The following is an 18,482-nucleotide window of genomic DNA, read 5'->3' on the forward strand; positions in this document are numbered from 1 at the left end:
TAACTAAATTGATTCAAATAAATATATGTTTGATTTAAATAAATAATGAATGCATTTGATTGAAACAATTTGATATAAATAAATTAATAAAATACATCTACAGTACTTAATATAAATGTGGATCGAAATAAATGAAGAGATTGCACGTTTAGTCTCAGAGCGCCTCCTGCTGAACATCATTACTATCATAAACAAAATCGGCTATTTATTATTTTAAGAATTTAAGTTTATTTAAGAATAACAGACACATATTAATACGCATCTTCTTTGGAACGCGTGACTTCCACCTCAACGACAAAAAAAAATAAACATGTCGGAAGAGGACTTTAATAGCACAAAAGTGAACGCTTTTTAGAGACTTTTAATATGTAACGGCGTGCTACATTTCCGCTCATGTCGCGGGCTGATGACGCGTCATCCGTAGATTCCTGTGCGCGTTTGCTGCAGTTCTCCTCTTGCTCTCCACACACATCTGATCATGTTGGGCAAAATAATCGGACAGAAATACGCGTCTATCGCGAAAACATGGTAAGAACATGGTAAAACTTCACACATCGGGAGAACCCCCATGTTTTACTATTATTATCTCTTGACTCATGTTTATTAATCGTTTTGTCCTTGTCTCGACCTGACAGTAGCATGCTAAGCTAATGAGCTCAGGTCAAGATAACACTGAGGAACTCGACTGTTTACTGTAGTTTATCAGTCATATTCTGTGTATTTATTCGTGTAGTGTGTGATTGTGAGGGTGTTTCTTTATTGGCATGGTTTTATCTAAACACTAGTCATCAATAATCACGATAAAAGGTCAGTAATGGTGATTCAACTGTTTATTTCTTAAACTATTCAATGAAATCCTAAAAAAAGAAAGACACTTAGGATGTTTAGGAATATTTTACAGCTTGGCCGACCTTTAGCTTTTTTTGTTAATGGTAATGTTTAACTCATAGCTGTATTATTGCCTTGATTTTTGAATACTATGAGAATAAACGTGTGTAGTCCTGTAAAGCCTGACATGAAAATGTGTGTTTGATGTTTTGTGTCATATCTAATACATCAGGCTTTTATAGCTCATGCAAGTCTGTCATATCGGCTACATCAAATAATAATGAGAACATCATAATCGTGTGTTTGGGACGTGGCTTTTAATGGAGACTTTTGTTTTTGTAATCAGGCTCTCAAAAATTATATAAAAATTTAATTTAGATTTATCGGCCAATATATCGGTTATCGGCTTTCAAATAGAAATAATTATCAGTATCGGACGAAAAGTTCATATCGGCGCATCCCTACTTTACTGGACTGAAAGGGTTAATAGTCTACTTCTACTTTATTACTTCAGCGGTTAAACAAATCAAAAGCAAAATAAGGTTACACTTTATTTTAAGGTGTCAGTGTTACAGTGTAATTATATATTTAAGTACTGAGTAATATTAAGCAACTACATGTACTTACTATAGGGTTAGGGTAGGATTAGGGTTTGGTTGAAGGTTAGGTGCGTGTAATTTACTGTTATTACTACGGTAAGTACATGTAACGTATGTAACAAGGACACTGTAAAATAAGGTGTTACCCAAAATAATATATAAATGTTTTGTTTTACCCGTTTTATTACGTTTTTGTTCCTGAAATCCACCCTTCTGCTGGGATCAGGATCATTTAGATTTGTTTTTTATGGTAAAAAATTTATTCTTACGCTTACTTGATAAAAATCAGTGCAGATTTCACAGCACAAAAAGACACAAGGCGGACGTTTAACAGTAATACTAAAAGACTTTTACTTGCTAAAGTCTGAACTGTCAATCAGACGACAGTAGATCGTGTTGATCATTTTCCCTCTGGATTCACAGACGAGGATTGAGTCGTTAGGGACGCTGAGATATGAACATTTCTGCCCATACCGATAATTCTTTATATTTGAAAGCCGATAACCGATATATTAGCTGATAAATCTACATCTAAATCCAGATTTTTTGAAGTGATTCCAATCATTTCAAGCACTTCAAACCCGTCATGTTGATCAGTCGCATCTGAAGCGTCTCAGCTGGAGGAGATAACACATTATTTATCAACTTTAAGATATTTTGAGCCAAATTTTGAGTTCAACGATAACATGAAAATGAACATGTATTGGCCGATACCGATATATTGTGCGTCCCTATTAAGCCTAAAATGCATGTTTGAGCTGTTTAACTGAAAGCGTATCTTTAAATATATCAGTGTCATTGTTTTGTCTCAAGATTTGTTTCTAAGACGCGTTTATTAAAGCTACTTCTTTGAACTAAATCCTGTCGTAATCTGAGCCCAGTCTGTGAACCAGGCCGTATGAGTGTGTGTGTGTGCGATCTAACACAGTGGTGTCGTGTGCTGTCAGGGTTCCCACGCTGGCGGTCTGGGGCGGAGTCGGAGGAGTCGCTCTCGTTCACTTCACAGACTGGAGGGTGATCCTGGACTACGTGCCCTACATCAATGGGAAGTTCAAGAAGGACGAATAGATGAAGGTTAGTCAGGTTTATCTCTGAGAACAATGAAAGAGTGACTATTCAGGACCATTTAACCATTTCAACCTTTTGAGTGAGTGAGTGAGTGAGTGAGTGAGTGAGTGAGTGAGTGAGTGAGTGAGTGAGTGAGTGAGTGAGTGAGTGAGTGAGTGAGTGAGTGAGTGAGTGAGTGAGTCTGGTTGTGTGTGTGAGCGAGTATGTGAGAGAAAGTGTGTGTGTGTGAGAGAGAGAGAGAGACACACAGACGGTGTGTGTGTGTGTGTGAGAGAAAGTGTGGTTGTGTGTGAGAGAGAGAGAGACGGTGTGTGAGAGTGAGTATGTGTGAGAGAAAGTGTGGTGTGTGTGAGAGAGAGAGAGAGAGTATGTGTGAGAGAAAGTGTGGTTGTGTGTGAGAGAAAGTGTGTGTGTGTGTGTGTGTGTGTGTGTGTGTGTGTGTGTGAGAGAGAGAGAGAGAGAGAGAGAGAAAAAGTATGTGTGAGAGAGTGTGAGAGTCTGGTTGTGTGTGTGTGTGTGTGTGAGTGAGTGAGAGAGAGAGAGTATGAGTGTGTGTGTGAGTATGTGTGAGAGAGGGTGTGTGTGTGTGTGTTTGTGAACACTTGCACACACTCTCTCACACACTTCAACTTCATTATACAGTCTATAGTTCAAGAAAATGACCTGAATTCACTTATTTTCACTGACACTGCAGTACGAAATAAAAATATTTTTGTAGGAATCAGATTTCAGGCAAGAAAACCTGTGTGTGTGTGTGTGTGTGTGTGTGTGTGTGTGTGTGTGTGTGTGTGTGTGTGTGTGTCTGTCTGTGTGTGTCTGTGTGTGTGTGCGCGCGCTTCACTGATATGGTGCTTTATGTTCCTGCAGGTCAGTCTTGCTTCTGCCGGTTTGAAGACTCGTCACTGCTGTCCAGACCAGACCAGTCTATCGAGTGAAACGGACTAGATCATCGGCGCCAACGAACATTGTGATATTTATTTTTTGGAGCGTTCGATCCATTTCCCCTCGTGATTTATCAGTGTGGATTGTGCTCATGGAAAGACTCAGAATAAATGATATGTATTAAAGAGATGTTTGTAAAACTTCACCATTTGTTCCCACTGAAACTTCCTGGAATAAACACACTGTAATTATATTATTAATAAGATAATCGTGGACCTGAGCTCTGGTTTTTAATTCTGTTGTGCTCTTCATGTGTTCTGCTCAACGGCGGGTTTGATGCTCATGCTTGTTAATAAAAGAAAGAAAATAAGTTTGATGTGGTTATGCTTTATTATCACCGTGGCAACTTTATTTTAGTGTCATTGTTACACGTCACATGCACTTATATACTTAATAACAGCATAATTGCATCCAATTAAAGCTATATATAGTAAGTACAACAATGACACCTTCAAATAAAGTGTAACCATCACCTTTAATGTATATGCATGAGTTTACCAATAATACAATTTTATTTTACATTTACATTCATATACATAATTAGTAAAAAAAAAGAAAGAGTTAAGGTTTTAAATTAAAATGGATGAGTTTTTGAATCAGGCTTCGAATCTTTTAATTCACGAGTCGTTGATAAACCGAATTAAAAATGCTTATAAATGATGCTTGTTTAACTTAAGTTGGTCTCTCTTTCTCTCTCTCTCTCTCTATATATATATATTCTTAGGTATTCCATGGACTGTTGGCATTTAAAAATACACTTATAAAGGTTTTGTGCCTTTTACATAACTTTCTTGATACAGCGAGTCGATTCTAACTGAACCGTAAGATCCGATTCCACGAGTCACCGGCGCTCTCCTTTGTTAAACAACAATCGACTACCGAGAATCACAACGGACCTGTTTTCAAGTATTTATCCTTGTTTTAGTCTCTTTTAAAGTCGATCTACGTGTTTTTACCGGCTCCGCAGACGAATGAACAGCGAATCGACTCCCGGTTCACAGAGAGTCGTCATGAGTCAGAAGGTCGTGAGGTGAGCGGATAGAGAACAGCGACTGGCCGCCTTTAACCCCAAACATCCACAGCTTTTCCTTCCAGAGAGACTCCGGGAGAAACATGGAGAGGAAAAGGTGGGAGTGCTCGGCTCTCCCAAATGGTTGGAAAAGGGAAGAAGTGACCAGAAAGTCGGGCTTGTCCGCGGGGAAAAGTGATGTCTATTATTTTAGGTACTGCAGCGGGATTAGCCGGAGACCAGCGAGCCGAGACAAAAACTGCCTTTATATATTACTTAACAATTACTAATCCGACCTCAATTGGCTATTTTAGTATTCTAGTGCGTTATTATTCCAGATTATTGTTGTTTGTCGCGCGCACATTAAACAGATCGTGTTTTGGCATCTCGTGCGAGTTAGCACTGCTCGCTAATCTGCGTTAGCTGGCATGCTAACTCATTGTTTTTGTTTTGCTCCTCTCTGTTGATTTAGTTTAACTATTGTTTTGTGCTAGTTTTAATTGATTAAAGTGTTCATTATAGAGTAACTATCGTTTATGTTCGAGTCTACACTATTAATGAGAAATAGTTGCTCGTTTATTGTGATGCAGGGGCTGCAAACTTTTGGCTTTATTTAGGGAATCGCTGAAATATTCAGTACAGTGTACGCTAGATATCGAAGAAATACCAGTGCACATGAATATGATGATCATTTGCACTATGGTATTACCGTCTGGTACTGTCACTGTACTATGGTACCAACAGTTTTGTAGGTGTTTCTAGTGTGTGTGTTTATTGTGTTGCTTTACTCAATCTTTCCAACGTAATTTTTACTTTTGTGTGATTTCTGCAAAGGATGTGCTTTATATTTATAATCATAGTTCATATGCCAAATATTATTATTGTGGGTTTTTTTAGGGATGCACTGATATGAACATTTTGGCAGATACCGATAATTCTTTATATTTTAAGCCGATAACCGATATATTGGCCGATAAATCTAAATCCCAATTTTTATATAATTTTTGAGAGCCTGATTACAAAAAAGTCTCACCATTAAAAGACACGTCCCAAACACTTACACATAAATCAAACTAGTCGACTAGTAGTTAAAAAAAAAAAAAAAAACACTCCTATGGCCAGTTTTCCTTACAAATAAAAATTATATTCATATTTACAGCACTTTAAAACCATCGTGTTGATCAGTGCGCATCTGAAGTGTCTCAGCTGGAGGAAATAATCCATAATTTATCGGCTTTAATATATCGGACAAATCTTCTTATTGGACCGATAACAATAATATTAAAAATGAACATATATCAGATGATGCCGATATATCGTGCATCCCTAGTTAATTTCCATTTGTTACATTAGAAAATGATGTGTTTTTCTGTGGTGATTGATCTTTTTATTGTTTGGCACAGAATTATTTGTGAAACGCGAGCTGATACTAAGTTTTCATGTTTTAAGATGCTTGGACATTTAAGTCTGCCTGGACAATAATGAATATTTCTTGAACTTTCCCTTCCTCCTTAGTCCAACAGGGAAGAAGTTTCGGAGTAAGCCACAGCTGGTGCGTTATCTGGGAAACTCCATGGATCTCAGCTCCTTCGATTTCCGCACGGGGAAAATGCTGATGAGCAAACTGAACAAGAACAGGCAGCGGATACGCTACGATAACAGCCAGAGCAAGGTGAGCGTCACGACGGAGTTCATGAAGCGTTACAGTGTCCTGATGATTCACTCTCCCTCACGTCATCCAAGATGTTCATGTCTTTCTTTCTTCAGTCAGAAAGAAATTAAGGTTCTTGAGGAAAACATTCCAGGATTTTTCAATGGGGTCCAACGGGTCCAGATGTGAGTTTCAGTGCAGCTTCAAAGTCTCGACACGATCCAGCCGAGGAATAAGAGTCTCATCTAGACAAACCATCGGCCGTTTTATAACAAAATAAACATTTATATACTTTTAACCACTAATGCTGGTCTTGCACATCCACGACTTCACGCATTACGTAATCAGGTTGAAAGGTCACGCGTGTTCCGGTTCAGAAATGTAGGGCGAAAAACTCTCCTCCAACTTCATAATCGTCCGACGTCGTTGTTTTACCTTTTATATTTGTATTTTTTTGTAAATGCCTTTTGTCTTTGCACATTCGCTTTGTAAACACCAGGTCGGTTCTTCCACCTATGTCACGCTTGACCTTCCAACGTGATTACGTAATGTGTGTCGCATCACAGCTAGTGCTAGAGGAGCATTAGTGGTTAAAAGTATATAAATGTTTATTTTTGTTATAAAATGTCCGCTGGTTTGTCTAGATGAGACTCTGGGATCGTGTCGAGACTTTGAAGCTGCACTGAAACTCACATCTGGACCTTCGACCCGTTGGACCCCATCGAAGTCACTATATGGAGAAAAATCCTGGAATGTTTTCCTCAAAAACCTTCATTTCTTTTCCACTGAAGAAAGAAAGACATGCACATCTTGGATGAGTAAATTATCAGGAAATTTTAATTCTGAAGTGAAATAATCCTTTAAATCAAACTCACCAAATTTGTCAGCCTGTTGGTTTCCTGTAATGCTTCTGTCTGGATCTGTCTGTTGTGTTGATGTTGAATGTTTTATAAGAGATGCCTGTTTGTTTGTTCAGGGTAAACCGGATCTGAACACATCGCTGCCGGTCCGTCAGACAGCGTCCATCTTTAAACAGCCCGTCACCAAAGTTACAAATCACCCCAGTAACAAGGTCAAGACAGACCCTCAGAAAGCTGTGGACCAGCCCAAACAGGTAAACAGCACAGCTGGTGTGTGTGTGTGTGTGTGTGTGTGTGTGTGTGTGTGTGTGTGTGTGTGTGTGCGCGCACGTGTGTGTGTTTGTGTATATATATGTGTGTGTGTTTGTGTATATATATATATATATATACATGCATGCATGCATACATTAGGGGTGTTGAAATTAATCGTTCCTACAATGCATCGCGATGCAGACGAGGTTCGCCAAATTCTATTCTATTCCCCAATACATCCGCGACCTTTCATCGCTACACGATTTCTAAACCCACCTTAAAACATATCTTTTTGCTACTTGCTTCCCTGACCCCTGACTCTATGGTCTGATTTTATGTATATGTACCTCTATCTATTATGTTATCCTTCTCAGTTTATTTGTATCGTTTCTATGTCACGTTTATTTGTACTTTATTGTAAAGCGACCTTGAGTTTTCTGAAAGGCGCTATATAAAATAAACGTATTATTATTACACAGTGCACCTTTAAATAATGTTATGAGACTGTTTTAAATATTTTTTGAATATACAAATAAGAAATGTGTGATGGATAAATCACCAGTAGGTGGCGGCAGGTGACCGTCTTAATGAGTGAGTCATTCATTCAAATGATTCGTTCAAACGTCTGATTCGGTTTTCCTGTTTTTGGTTCGTTTACATGTCTTTGGTCCGTCTAGCGTTCATATTTCATTCGATCCGCACCAGAGCTCATTTGGAAGGGGATCGAGACTCCTCTTTTCAGCGTCTCGGTCAGCTTGTTTGGTTCAGACGGCAGCGTTCACACTTTTTAGAATGAAACCGCACTAACAGAGCAATCGCACTAGGGTTAGTTTTAATCAAACCAAACATGCCAACACGCACTAAATCAACTTGGGGTGTGTTTCCCAAACCCATTGTTTGCTAATGATTGCGCGTTCCATTGAACTCTGTTAGTAGTGAACATAGTTGGCTTTGGGAAACGCACACCTGGTCAATTAGTCCCTGTAACACCAGCAGTGGTGATGACCTTTGACCTGTTTATTTCACAGCTGTTCTGGGAAAAGAAGCTGAGTGGACTCAATACTTACGATATAGCAGAGGAGCTGGTGAAGACCATGGATCTTCCTAAAGGTTTGCAAGGTAAATCGGGAAAAGAAGCTCTCAAACATCCTTTTCTACTGAGATAGTGCCGTTTCCTAAGAGTAGGGTTGGGTATCGTTTGAATTTGAACGATTCCGATTCCAATAAGGTAAAAAAAACACAAAAAAACAGATAACATTCACATTTAGTCTTATTGCAAAACAATTATAGCTGAATATCATGAACAAAAATCAACAGGCTAAACAACACTTACACAATACATTTTACTCCTGTGGTTTAAAAACACCATAGCAAGAACAACCAGCCGAACTAATATACATTTCAAGCATTATTGAAGACAAGTAAACACTCAGTAATTAAAAAAGAACAAATAAAAAATGTGCAATCGACACAATTGAACAAACATACGATTAAAATAAACAGTGTTTTTAGATTTTCAGGTTCAGAAACTAATCAAATGTGAAATAACACTGTACTTTATAAATAAAATATACATTACAAATATAGATAGAAAAGTTATTCAGTCAAGTCAAAATGTCTTTTGTTGTTTGATTAGAGTTATATAGACGGCAGCAGGAATATTAGGCTGCTGTCACTTTAAGAGTCTCCCAGTATAGTTACACACGCACAGAAAACAGCGCGCGAGTCGTCTCGCACTTGAATTGATAAAGTCATAATGAAATGCTCACAAAGGAATCGATAAGAGGAATCGAAATTTTTATTAAATAAGTATCTGATTCCTGACCTCAAGTATTCAATTCCAGAATTGGGATCATTTTTCGATTCCCAACCCTGCCTAAGAGCTTCTGATCATTTCCTACAGAAATGCAGTAATGCAGTATTGTGTTTGTAAACTGTGTGATGTTTGACCCGGCAGGTGTTGGTCCAGGTTACTCAGATAAGACGCTTCTCTCGGCTCTAGCGAGCGCTCTGCACACGAGCTCGGCTCCCATCACAGGTCAGCTGTCTGCCGCTGTGGAGAAAAACCCCGGCGTTTGGCTCAACACCACACAGCCGCTCTGCAAAGCCTTCATGGTGACCGATGAAGACATCAGGTACACACTGCTGGTGTAGAGATCTACACGGGCTTTAAACAGAAGCCCGAACCCGGCCTGTACCTGAAATCATTTAACTGACCCGACCATTACGGTTATATTTCTAGCCTGAACCCGAGGTCCGTTTCTCACAGTAAATTCCTTCTTTTTTTTGCAATATGCTGTATTTTATGCTTGCTTGCAATGATAATTAAAGGGTTAGTTCACCTAAAAATGAAAGTTCTGTCAGTAATTACTCTCCCTCATGTTGTTCAACCCTGTAAGACTTTTTCAGTAACAGAGAAGCCTATGGAGGAGTGAGACAGCTCTCAGATTTAATCAGAAATATCTTAATTTGTGTTCTGAAGATGAACGAAAGTCTTACGGGGTTGAACAACATGAGGGAGAGTAATTACTGACAGAGTTTTCATTTCTGGGTGAACGAACCCTTTAAAGTGTCATGAAACCCACGTTTTATCCTGGTCGTTCACACCTCAGAGTTGGAAAAAGTCTAAAAAAAATGGGTGTGTAAAGCTATTGAAAGTGGGAGAGGAGAGGGAAAAGAGGAGACAACAACCAATAAAACACACACCTGCAACACACACATAATTAGGGATGATCTGATCGATGACTCTAGCCACTGAATTTGGCCGATCTCATGAACCGATCGCAGTTTTATTATGAAGAAAAAAAAAGGCAAAAAGGTTTTGTGTTCGCAGTCAAAAATGACCGGCCTACAACAATAGCTTATGAATCGCTTGTTATGCTATATTATCTTCAAATATTGTATTTAATCTTTTTGTCAACTTGTTTTCTTTCAATTAGCACAGGTTTTGTATTTCTTTTTGAAACTGATTGATTGTAGGCCTTATTTATCTGAGGATGAAGTTCATCTTTGTGAAAAAGAAAGCCTGTAATACTTGAAATAGTTTGTTTGTGGACATTTGTGGACATTAGCATGTGTGTGTGTGTATATATATATATCTAAACCACAGACACGACTCGTCGTGAGACACGTGATATTTTAGTATCATTGATGGAGTTTTTGTTTATATATATATATATATAAACAAAAACTCCATCAATGATACTAAAATATCACGTGTCTCACGACGAGTCGTGTCTGTGGTTTAGTTCCAGTAAATGGTAACACTTTACAATTAGGTTAATAAAAATCCAGCTGTTCATGTTAGCTCACAGTGCATTAACTAATGTTAACAAGATTTCAATAAAGAATTAGTAAATGTTGAAATTAACATCAACAAAGATTAATAAATGCTGTATACATGCAGTTCATTATTAGCTCATGTTGACTAATGAACCTTATTGTAAAGTGTGACCCAGTAAATGAGTAATCTGTGTTGGAAACGCCAGAAGGCCTTTAATGAACATGACCGATATTTGAATGTGTTTATGGTTGATTGAGATGATCTGAATGATTGTTGTTTCCACAGAAAGCAGGAGGATCTGGTGTTTAGCGTGAGGAAGAGGCTGGAGGAGGCGCTCATGGCAGACATGCTCGCGCACATAGAGGAGGACGCCGGAGATGCCAGATCCCCGAAGGAAGAGTCCAACGATGAGGAGATGGAGACTGTATAGCTGTAAGAGACACAACAAATCATTCTTCCTTCGGGAAACGGTGCACCCGATTAAAACACTTCATCTAGTTTTTTTTACGGATAGATTATAGAAGTTTAAAAAATGTCCCTTTAATTTTTTAATGATTGTAGAAATGTGCAATTTTTCCGTTTAAAATACTGGTAACACTTTACAATAAGTCTCATTTGTTCACTTAATTCATGCATTAGTTAACATGAGCAATACTTCTACAGCATTTATTAATCTCAGTTAATGTTCATTTCAAAAGGTAAAAATTTTTTTATTTTTTTTTTATCAAAAGTTAAGATGGTAACACTTTATTTTACAGTGTCCTTGTTACATATGTTGCATGGACTTACCATAGTAATAACAGTAAATTATGCATAATTACATGCAACTAACCCTCAACCAAACCCTAATCCTATTCTAACCCTATAGTAAGCACATGTAGTTAATATTACTCAGTACTTAAATAATAATTAAACTGTAACAATGACACCTTAAAATAAAGTGTAACCATTAAGATTATTATAAATTTAACCATTATGCAACATAATAAAAATGTGACTACGGTTTCATTGACTAATACCAGACTAACATGCCCAGACACTTAGTCAACTAAAACCTGACTAATCAAAAACAGAACAAGATTGGGTAACACTTTATTTTAGGCTGATGTAGTTTCATGTTTCTACATGTACTTACTATAGTAATAACAGTAAACTATGCATAATTACAAGTATAGTTACATGTAGTTAATTAATATTACACTCTAATACTTGAGTAAGTACAATGTAACTACATCACCTTAAAATAAAGGGTCACACCTTATGTGAAGGTGCCCGTGTTACAATGTTACTATACATTTAAGTGCTGAGTGACATTAATTAACAACATGTACTCAATATTAGGGATGCACTGATATGAACACTGGCCGATACCGATAATTCTTTACATTTGAAAGCCGATAACCGATATATTAGCTGATAAATCTTAATCCAAATTATTATATATTTTTTGAGAGCCTGATTACAAAAACAAAAGTCTCCATTAAAAGCCACGTCTCAAACACACAATTATGATGTTCTGTAGCCGATATGACAGATTTGCGCTGCACATGTTGCACTTTACTGTATTTTCCTTTTTTGAAGTGATTCCAATCATATTTCAAGCACTTCAAAACCATCATGCAACCATCATGCATCTGAAGCGTCTCAGCTGGAGGAAATAATACATTATTTATCAGCTTTAATATATCGGCCAAATTTTCTTATCGGCCCGATAACTATAACATTAAAAATGAACACATATCGGCCGATACTGATATGATGGGTTGATATATCGTGCATCCCTCCCTACTTACTTTATAATTGGGGTTAGAGTTTGGTTTAGGGTTCGTAACATGTTATTATGCATCATTTACTGTTTTTTACTACAGTAAGTACATGTAACATTACATCTAAAATAAAGTGTTACCGAGTAAAGCGTAACCCACAATATACACACTTTTGCGTACTGTAAATATAAGAAACTTTTCACTTTTTGTTACAATTTCCGTTTTATGTATGCTGTCTATAACATATTTCCTTCCACTGCTGTTTCACTATGAGGAAAACGAGAGTTTGGATGCGCATGAATCTAATAAAAGATATATTTGCTCTAAATTTTGCTTTCGTATAACTCCGTATACCTCTAATATCACGGCCTTATGTCCGCTTTAACGCATTCATCTGCGTCGGGGAAATGGGCTGATGGTCCAGTACGGATGTGTGCATTATCTTGTTTGCCAAGTTCAAGGGTCCATTAAAAGGCTGCAACAGTAAAAAGTGCTCAAAAGGTGGCTTTCGGTAGGGCAGTGCGTCATATTTAATGAATTTAAAGGGTTAGTTCACCCAAAAATGAAAACTCTGTCAGTAATTACTCTCCCTCATGTTGTTCAACCCCGTAAGACTTTCGTTCATCTTCAGAACACAAATTAAGATATTTTTGATGAAATCTGAGAGCTGTCTCACTCTCAACGTCAGATGGGCTCACTATTGGCCAGCTTCACACACATGACCAGCGTCGGCCAATAGTGAGCCTCCGTTCTGACGTACAATCTGACGTTCAAGTTTCAATTACAGAGAAGCCTATGGAGGAGTGAACCAGCTCTCAGATTTCATCAAAAATAAAAATGTCCCGAAGATGAACGAAGGTCTTACGGGGTTGAACAACATGAGGGAGAGTAATTACTGACAGAGTTTTCATTTGTGGGGGAACTAACCCTTTAACTCTGTGTTGATGGGCTCAGTGTGTATTGTCATATGCCAAGTTTATTGGTTTATGAAAAACTATTGGTACAGTAAAAAATTATAAAAATGTGGATTTTGTTTGTTGTCCCATACAAGGATTCTTGGGACTTTTTCATATTTCACAAGGTCAAAACCCCCTTTATTACATCACTCTTGTGGTTTTAAAGCATCCTTGCAGGTGCAGAGAAATGCTTATCTTCTTCTTTCAATTCTAACAGTGTTTATTATGAGCAGAGCCGTAGACAAAGCCTCACGCTTCATCCTCATACTAGACGAACTGCTCTGACCAAAGCCAACATTTCAGCACTTTTTATCAGCCCAGTGTGCTGAAGCGGACATAAGGCCGTGATATTAGAGGTATACTGAGGTATACGAAAGCAAAATTCAGAGCAAATAGATCTTTATTGATTCATGCACATCCAAACTCTCGTTTTCTTCAAAGTAAAATGGCAGTGACACACAAAGGAAATATGTCATAGACAGTATACAACGAAAATGATCAATTATAATACCGTGCACATGTGGAAAAAATCAAGCAGATCGGATCATTAGCCAATCAGGACACGGTGCGTTTACACCTGTCCACATCAAGCTTCTGTATCTGGAACACAGATCGGATCTCGCATTCCCGCGAAAAAAAGAAAAAAAAGATGGCTCCGGTGCAAAGTCGACCTGAAGTGGGTTTTCTTTTAAAAACAGTTTTCAGTCGGGGGACATTTTACAGATCTCGCAAAATGAGGATGAAGAGGCTGCAAGTACTAATAATCTGGATAGATGCCGTAATGGAAACGGTACAGAGAACCGTATCCGAGAACGCTGCCAGCTGAGCTGGGAAAAATGCACGTTCTTTACAGAAAATGAATAGATCTGCAACTTTAGGGTGAGAACTGCGAAAGCAAACATTTCAGTATATTTGCGATGTACTTCGCACTCGACTCTTATCGCAAAACCACACAGCTGTCAGTTCGGGAGAGAGGAGGGGGAATAACGACAGTGTGTGACGTCCACCTGTGAATGCAGACACCACGACTGGATTGCGTTTACATTATACTGAGATCCGATCAGAACGCGTCCTCGACTCCCACTGAACCTGGACACGCTGATCGGATAACATTCCCATCAGAAGCGCGTTCACACTTGTCTGTTCAATGTGTATGTGGACAACATCCGGATACAGGTCGCATGTTAATGCCAAGTTAGGCCCCGATCACACCTAACGCGTTCACACACAGCACTGCCAATCGGCCCCGATCACACCTAACGCGTTCACACACAGCACTGCCAATCGGCCCCGATCACACCTAACGCGTTCACACACAGCACTGCCAATCGGCCCCGATCACACCTAACGCGTTCACACACAGCACTGCCAATCGGCCCCGATCACACCTAACGCGTTCACACACAGCACTGCCAATCGGCCCCGATCACACCTAACGCGTTCACACACAGCACTGCCAATCGGCCCCGATCACACCTAACGCGTTCACACACAGCACTGCCAATCGGCCCCGATCACACCTAACGCGTTCACACACAGCACTGCCAATCGGCCCCGATCACACCTAACGCGTTCACACACAGCACTGCCAATCGGCCCCGATCACACCTAACGCGTTCACACACAGCACTGCCAATCGGCCCCGATCACACCTAACGCGTTCACACACAGCACTGCCAATCGGCCCCGATCACACCTAACGCGTTCACACACAGCACTGCCAATCGGCCCCGATCACACCTAACGCGTTCACACACAGCACTGCCAATCGGCCCCGATCACACCTAACGCGTTCACACACAGCACTTGCCAATCGGCCCCGATCACACCTAACGCGTTCACACACAGCACTGCCAATCGGCCCCGATCACACCTAACGCGTTCACACACAGCACTGCCAATCGGCCCCGATCACACCTAACGCGTTCACACACAGCACTGCCAATCGGCCCCGATCACACGGAACGGGCAGTGCGCTGCGTTTTTTTATGTTGCTAAGTAACCAGCGAGTCAGCTGTCCTGTCAGTCCAGGGGGGCAATCCATCAGCCGGAAACCGAAGCTTCCCCGGGCGCCGCCATTGATTAGCAGACCATCACCTGCTGTTAGCATCCCATTGACTCCCATTCATTTTGGCGTCACTTTGACAGCGAATAACTTTACATCTGAGGTGTTTAAAGACTCCATTTGTCCATTATTTATTTCTAAAGAAACACGAAAATGTATAAAAGGCTCCATTACCTTGTATCTTACGTTATGGCCCCGTAGAAGCAGTTTTTTGTAAAAATAGGCTAACGATTGCGTCATAACCACGCGACTCTCTGTCGCACAGTAGAGAATTATCGTATGGACAGGAGGAGAAGCTTGTGGGCAATCGGGGGGACGTGGAGGCAAAATGACAAAGTGATTAATCAGAATACTTAGCAAAAGTTGCTCCTGCTCCAGCTCATGGACACCTCCTACTCACACTCTCCGTCTCTGCAAGTTTCGGAACAGACAGACGGGTTGCTCACGTCACATCTACGTCGTCAAGCTCAGTGTGAGCAGGCTTGGGAGGATTACTTTAAAAATGTATTCCGTTACAGTTACAAATTACTTCATAAAAAAAGTATTCAGTAACGTAATCCAAGTACTATAATATGAAAGTAATGTAACTGATTACTTTTGGATTACTTCAAGGTCACGTATATAAATAAAGTCAAGCAAGAAATATTATTAATTTTTTTTTTTTATTAAGAATTTGGCTCAGTGTACATTACAATATTTTCAAAATATACACACAGGCCTGAATATATATTTATGTAAAGGGCTATACAGACATCTAGTGGCTAATGTATGGTATTACAGATTATTTAGTTTTATTTGTAACAAATTTTTAACTAAAAAATAAAAACACAACATTTAAAAATTTTACACAATCTACATATTAGTTTATTTTAAAATAGGCCTACATGTTGACTAAAGCCGTGATCTTTCTTAATTTGCCTGACTGAACTTGTGGTGTTGGCAGTGGGAGTTCCCCTACGTTACCTAGACAGCGAACATCCCGTTACGTGAGAAAAGATTAAGAAAGGACATTTTGAGTACTAAAAAAGATACTCTCCTAATTTCTACAAAATAGCAGCGGAATTTCCATGAATTAAAAGCGATTTTACCCGCAGGCAGCGTCGTTTCTACTAGCAGCAGTGATTCAATCTGCGTCTGAGGAGATTGTAGACAGCTGTTATTTGCGCATTCACCAGCGCGTGGCACACGTGAGTCATTACTGGCAACAGAACCAGGAACTACTGTATAATCAAGCAGCGCTTAATATAGTGCTATTATGCCAAAATACTTATTTATTTAGTTTTAAATTAAACCATTGTAATCCTGAAAGTATTCCCCCTTTTTTTTAAATGTAACTATAATCTGATTACTACGTTTTTTGACGTAACTGTAACGGATTACAGTTACTGGATTTTTGTATCCTGATTACGTAACGCCGTTACATGTATTCCGTTACTCCCCAACCCTGAGTGTGAGTCTGCGCAGTACGCTCAGCCATCAGGAAGTAAGAGTTTCTAATTGACTTCACTTTGTCTCCGTTGAATCCAATGGGGTCGCTGTGTCCAGTTTATATACGGTCTACGTGTCAGTCTAATCGCGAGCACTCAAACAAAAAAGAAAAAAAAGCTTGAAGTTGCTTTATATTTCAGCTACAAAAACGCGAGGCTGCTGGGGCGCATAAACAGCGCAGAACACACACTGCCATAGGAAAACAATTGAAAAAAGGCGCCTCTCACTGCAAAAAACGCGTTAGGTGTGATCTGGGCCTTAGAGAACCAATGAAGTTTGAACCAATGAACCATAATTTCTTCAGATCTTTATTCCAGCGTTTGAAATGAAACTTAAGTTCTTCAATCCCTCTAAGAAGTGTTGATGTTTGATTGATTGTAATTCTCTCTCTCTCTCCCTCTCTCTCTGTGTGTGTGTGTTCGCAGGGTTGATCGGTGACGACGGGAACAACCTGGACAACAGTATTCCCCCCTCCCCCCCCCGACACAAACCCAAAGACTCGGAGCGGATCCCTATGCAGAAAACAAGCCCTCTCTTCCTGCCGTTCTGCTCTAACTCGACTGTGAAACTTCACGTTTTACTCCCGTAACATTTCAAGCAGTTTTTATAAAACTAAATGTGCTTTAACTGCTCTATTTTTGTATCAGATTTCTGACGTCCTCCATCACGTGTCCGTTCGGTTCGACTGAGGTTTCGGGTGTTTTTTTTTTGTTTTTGTTTTTTTATTCAGACATTGTAAGCTAAGATCATGCAACATCAGTTTTACACAAATCAGTTTTTTACACATAAGCAAAAATGCCATGTTTTTATGACTAATAATAACTCTGAAATACTGTACTAGCAGTGCATATTGTTGTGTGATCGCTGGTACAGATATGGTGCTGAACTTTTGTCCTGGTTTCTTTACATTTTAGCTTTTGTTACGATGCCGTTTGAGCGTAGACATGACGTTAGCTTTTATGTTGGTGCTTTTTACGTGTTTCCCCATCAAGCCTTGTATCCGTTGTGTACATGACATCATTAAAGTTAAGTGAAAAAGACTGTTTTACTGTATTTCTGGAGCTTTTCTGACCACATCAGATCGGATCAAGCTGTGTTTGTCGCGGTAGGAAACCGATGCATTCAACATGATGCACTGATGCAGTATGATTTATGATTATGGACTGAAAACCTGACGGTTACAGGACAAAACTCTGCTTATTTCCGTGTGTTGTTGAGTTCATGATCTTGTCAGTAAGGCTTGATTTTGATTTACACTTATTCTTCACACAGCCACGGTTTAACTTAGTAGATTTACTCACACCCTTAAATTTTTTTCTTATTTGATATCATATATGAAATATGGAGGGGACGTGATTTTGTATGTTGGTCGTCCTTTATTTGCAAGAAACGTTTTTGAGGATAATCCTTGTAGCTGAAGGAGAGATCATTTTGTATACATGGCAAATAAAAGTCTTTCAACACGTCAACGTGTGCAGGATTTACTTTAATGCGAGTATTCTTTAAAATACAGTAAAATCAGCAAAATTATGAAATATTATTACAATTCATAATAACTGTTTTGTATGTGAATATGTTAAAATGTCATTTATTTCTGTGATTTTCAGCATCATTACTCCAGTCTTCAATGTCACATGATCCTTCAGATGATTTGATGATCAAAAAAACATTTATGATTATTATCAATGTTGAAAACAGCTTCATATGTTTTTGTG

At 39.1% G+C, this 18,482-nt stretch overlaps 2 protein-coding genes across 3 annotated transcripts; both read left to right on the plus strand.

Moving 5' to 3' along the window:
* Positions 1 to 411: 411 nt before the first annotated feature.
* Positions 412 to 3,747, plus strand: uqcr11 (ubiquinol-cytochrome c reductase, complex III subunit XI). Its single transcript, XM_084412209.1, has 3 exons — positions 412 to 528; positions 2,375 to 2,501; positions 3,363 to 3,747. The coding sequence occupies exons 1-2, from the start codon at positions 479 to 481 to the stop codon at positions 2,493 to 2,495; spliced, it is 171 nt and encodes a 56-aa protein (XP_084268335.1). The 5' UTR covers positions 412 to 478; the 3' UTR covers positions 2,496 to 2,501; positions 3,363 to 3,747.
* Positions 3,748 to 4,397: 650 nt separating this feature from the next.
* mbd3a (methyl-CpG binding domain protein 3a) lies at positions 4,398 to 18,236 on the plus strand. 2 transcript variants are annotated; one of them, XM_084412579.1, is made up of 7 exons: positions 4,398 to 4,660; positions 5,962 to 6,118; positions 7,074 to 7,211; positions 8,238 to 8,328; positions 9,167 to 9,344; positions 10,778 to 10,924; positions 17,193 to 18,236. In XM_084412579.1, exons 1-6 carry the CDS (start codon positions 4,551 to 4,553, stop codon positions 10,920 to 10,922), a joined length of 819 nt encoding a protein of 272 aa, XP_084268705.1. In that variant the 5' UTR covers positions 4,398 to 4,550; the 3' UTR covers positions 10,923 to 10,924; positions 17,193 to 18,236. The 2 variants fall into 2 exon arrangements, with proteins under 2 accessions (XP_084268705.1, XP_084268706.1); XM_084412580.1 differs by having other exon boundaries at positions 4,398 to 4,564.
* Positions 18,237 to 18,482: the final 246 nt, after the last annotated feature.

This window comes from Rutilus rutilus (assembly GCF_951802725.1).
Source record: "Rutilus rutilus genome assembly, chromosome: 6".
NCBI classification, from domain to species: Eukaryota; Metazoa; Chordata; class Actinopteri; order Cypriniformes; family Leuciscidae; genus Rutilus; species Rutilus rutilus.

Excerpts from the sequence above, each read along its gene's own strand:
- uqcr11 (XM_084412209.1), top strand. The coding sequence starts at position 479 with ATGTTGGGCAAAATAATCGGACAGAAATACGCGTCTATCGCGAAAACA. Across the intron at positions 529-2,374 it reads GCGTCTATCGCGAAAACATG|GGTTCCCACGCTGGCGGTCT; the intron begins GTAAGAACATGG and ends GTGTGCTGTCAG.
- mbd3a (XM_084412579.1), top strand. The coding sequence starts at position 4,551 with ATGGAGAGGAAAAGGTGGGAGTGCTCGGCTCTCCCAAATGGTTGGAAA. Across the intron at positions 4,661-5,961 it reads AGTGATGTCTATTATTTTAG|TCCAACAGGGAAGAAGTTTC; the intron begins GTACTGCAGCGG and ends CTTCCTCCTTAG. Across the intron at positions 9,345-10,777 it reads GTGACCGATGAAGACATCAG|AAAGCAGGAGGATCTGGTGT; the intron begins GTACACACTGCT and ends TTGTTTCCACAG.